The sequence below is a fragment of the Alligator sinensis genome, unplaced genomic scaffold (genome assembly GCF_000455745.1).
Source record: "Alligator sinensis unplaced genomic scaffold, ASM45574v1 scaffold137_1, whole genome shotgun sequence".
NCBI classification, from domain to species: Eukaryota; Metazoa; Chordata; order Crocodylia; family Alligatoridae; genus Alligator; species Alligator sinensis.
In genome coordinates, this window is record NW_005842545.1 from 315,383 (window position 1) to 318,060 (window position 2,678).

Consider the following 2,678-nt stretch of genomic DNA (forward strand, 5'->3'; position numbering starts at 1 on the left):
TCCCCTCTCCAACAGCCCCCTGGGATCCCCCACTAAGGGTCCCGGGGACACTGTAACGTCCTCCCCCTGCCCTGTGCTTTACATCCCTGCATATCCTGTGGCTCCCAGGACCTTGCAATTCCTCCTACAGTCCCCCTGGGAGCCCTCCAATCTTCCCATACCACCCCCTGACCTCTTCGTGGCTCCCTGACCCCTTCCCACCCTCTCCCCCAGGATGCCCAATTCCCCTGTAGCCCTCCTAGGACCCCCTAGTCTCCCCCCACTGTCCCACGTGCCATGGCCAGATGCTCTTCATCTCCGTGAGTACCACGGCTCCCCCTTAGGACCCCTCCCACCTCTGAGGTTCACTGCCCCATGTGCCAGAATCAGACAGTACTACAGCCCTCCAGGACACCCCCCCCGGCCATTCCTTCTCCCAGGGGCCCTTGCACCAGGCCCAGACCATTTTCATTCCTACAGGTACTATGGGGCTCCTTGGGAACCACACAGCCTCCCCATGCCTCCCAGGACCCCCAACCCCATGGCTTGCCCCCACACCAGGGCTAGACCCTCAGCCTCCCCACAGGTACCACAGGCTCCCCCTCCACCCCCACCCCCCCTGTGTACTCCCCAGGCTGGATCCATGCGGTGCTGACACCAGTTGACTGCTTGGCCTTCGGGGGCAACTTCCTCCACAGCCTTAACATCGAGATGCAGCTCAAGTGAGTGCTGTTCCAGCTGGCCAGGTTCCACCACTTTGCCCTGGAGCTGGTCATGTTAGAGCCTTCCCTGTGGGCTGTTCTATTCAATCGTTGCCCACTGCCCTGCCCAGAGCTGGCCATATCTCAGCCCCCCCCATGGGCTGTTATACTTGACTGTTTCTCACTGCTTTGCCCTAGAGCTGGCTTCATCACAACCTTTCTTATGGGCTATTATACTCAGATATTTCCTATTGCCCTTCCCCAGAGTTGACTTCATCTCAGCCTCCCCACAGGCTGTTTTACTCAGCTGTCACCTGGGCTGCCCCACTCCAGAGCCAGGTGCCCCACACTGATTTCCACCCCCACCCCCAGGGCCTATGAGATTGAGCGGCGCCTGAGCACGGCTGACCTCTTCCGCTTCCCCAACTTTGAAACCATCTGCTGGTATGTGGGCAAACATCTGCTGGACACCTTCCGAGGTTAGTATCGCCCCGATGCTTGGGTCCTGTGTGGGGTTGGGAGCGGGAGACCCAGACCACCTGGGTTCTGTGTGTGAGGCTTGAATACCTGGATTCTGTGTGTGCATTTGTGTGACAGAGAGACCTTGATACTTAGGTTCAGTGTGTGTGCAGGTGTGAATGTGTATATATGAGACCCAGACCCTTGGTCATGTCTGTGAGAGAGACCTGGGTACCACGTATATATGTGTGTACAGGCAGTCCTCAGACTTACAACACAATTGGTTCCTGAAAACCGTGTCTTAAGTCGAAACGTTGTAACTTGGAACCAATTGTCTCATAAGAAACAATGTTATAAATGGGGGATTGGTTCCTGAACCAAGGCCCGATACCCTATTTTCACCAAAAATACCCCAGAATTTTGTACTTGGATCAATTATAGATGAGTAATATAGCTACATTAATGTATTTATATTGTAAATAGCAATCATATTGATTTGGAAAGACTTCTTTGAGATGACTTTGCTGGACTTTTTGAAAGGTTCTTGGCTGGAGTCTTCTCAGGAGTCTTGGCTGCAGGTTTTTCTGGAGTCTTGTCTGCTTTCTTAAAGAAAGTGTCCGAGGAAGTTTGGACAGATGTTCTCCAGGGAGATGGGTGACACAGCGAACTTGTTTGCTGGTGTGGCGTCACATCGGATCAAGCGTTGTAAAACTGATGTCAGAAAGTTGAAACAGGGTGTCAATTTATAAATGTTGTAAGTGCAAAACAACTCAAAACATTGTAAGTCAAGGGCTGCCTGTACATGTGTGTGGCTGCTTGTTTGTCCCAGATGTGTAGGTTGTGTGTGCGTGTGAGAGAGTGAGAGACCCGGATGCCTGAGTTCTGTTTGTGTCCCGGAGACCTGAGTTTTGTGTGTGTGTGTGTGTGTGACCCAGATACTTTGTGGGGGTGTGGGGAGTGAGAGACCCAGATGCTTGGTGTGAGGGTGTGTATGCATGTGTATTCAAGAAAGAGAGAAACCTGGATGCCTGGGTTCTGTGCATTTCAATGTGTGCCTGTCTGCATGATAGAGAGGGAGACCAAGATGCCTGGGTTTTGTGCGAGTGTGAGAGATCCGGATGCCTGGGTTCCATGTATGTGACCCAGACACTGGGGCCAGGTGTGTTTGTGAGCATATCAGTCTTGAATACCTAGGTTCTATGTGCATGTGTCCTGAACAACTGGGTCCTGTGCCTGTGCATGCGTGAAACCTGGATGCTTGGATTTTGTCCATGTGTGTGACAACCTGTCTTGGACATTTGGGTTTTCGCTGCACACGTGTCCCAGACTCCCAGTCCCTGGATGCCCTCACCTTGTTTCTGCTTCCCCCAGGGCTCCGGGAGAACCGCCGGCATCCAGCCACCTACCTGCTGCATGGGGCCAAGGCCCTGGCTACCGCCTTCCGCTCCTGGACTCGGAAAGAGGTAGTTAAGACCTTCCTGCCCTGGGCAGGGGGGGTGGGGGGCCCAGAGTGGGTGGAGCTATCTGCGGGGACTGGTT

At 53.7% G+C, this 2,678-nt stretch overlaps 1 protein-coding gene across 1 annotated transcript in view; it reads left to right on the forward strand.

Annotated features, from left to right (window-relative positions):
* The window catches only part of PHF8 (PHD finger protein 8), a gene marked incomplete at its 5' end in the record, with an annotated part of 13,477 nt that overhangs the window by 5,213 nt on the left and 5,586 nt on the right, over positions 1–2,678 (forward strand). Inside the window, 3 exons of the mRNA XM_025213659.1 lie at positions 547–701; positions 1,053–1,159; positions 2,511–2,665. Of these exons, the coding sequence (XP_025069444.1) occupies positions 547–701; positions 1,053–1,159; positions 2,511–2,665 (417 nt within the window). The remainder of the gene's footprint in view (positions 1–546; positions 702–1,052; positions 1,160–2,510; positions 2,666–2,678) is intronic.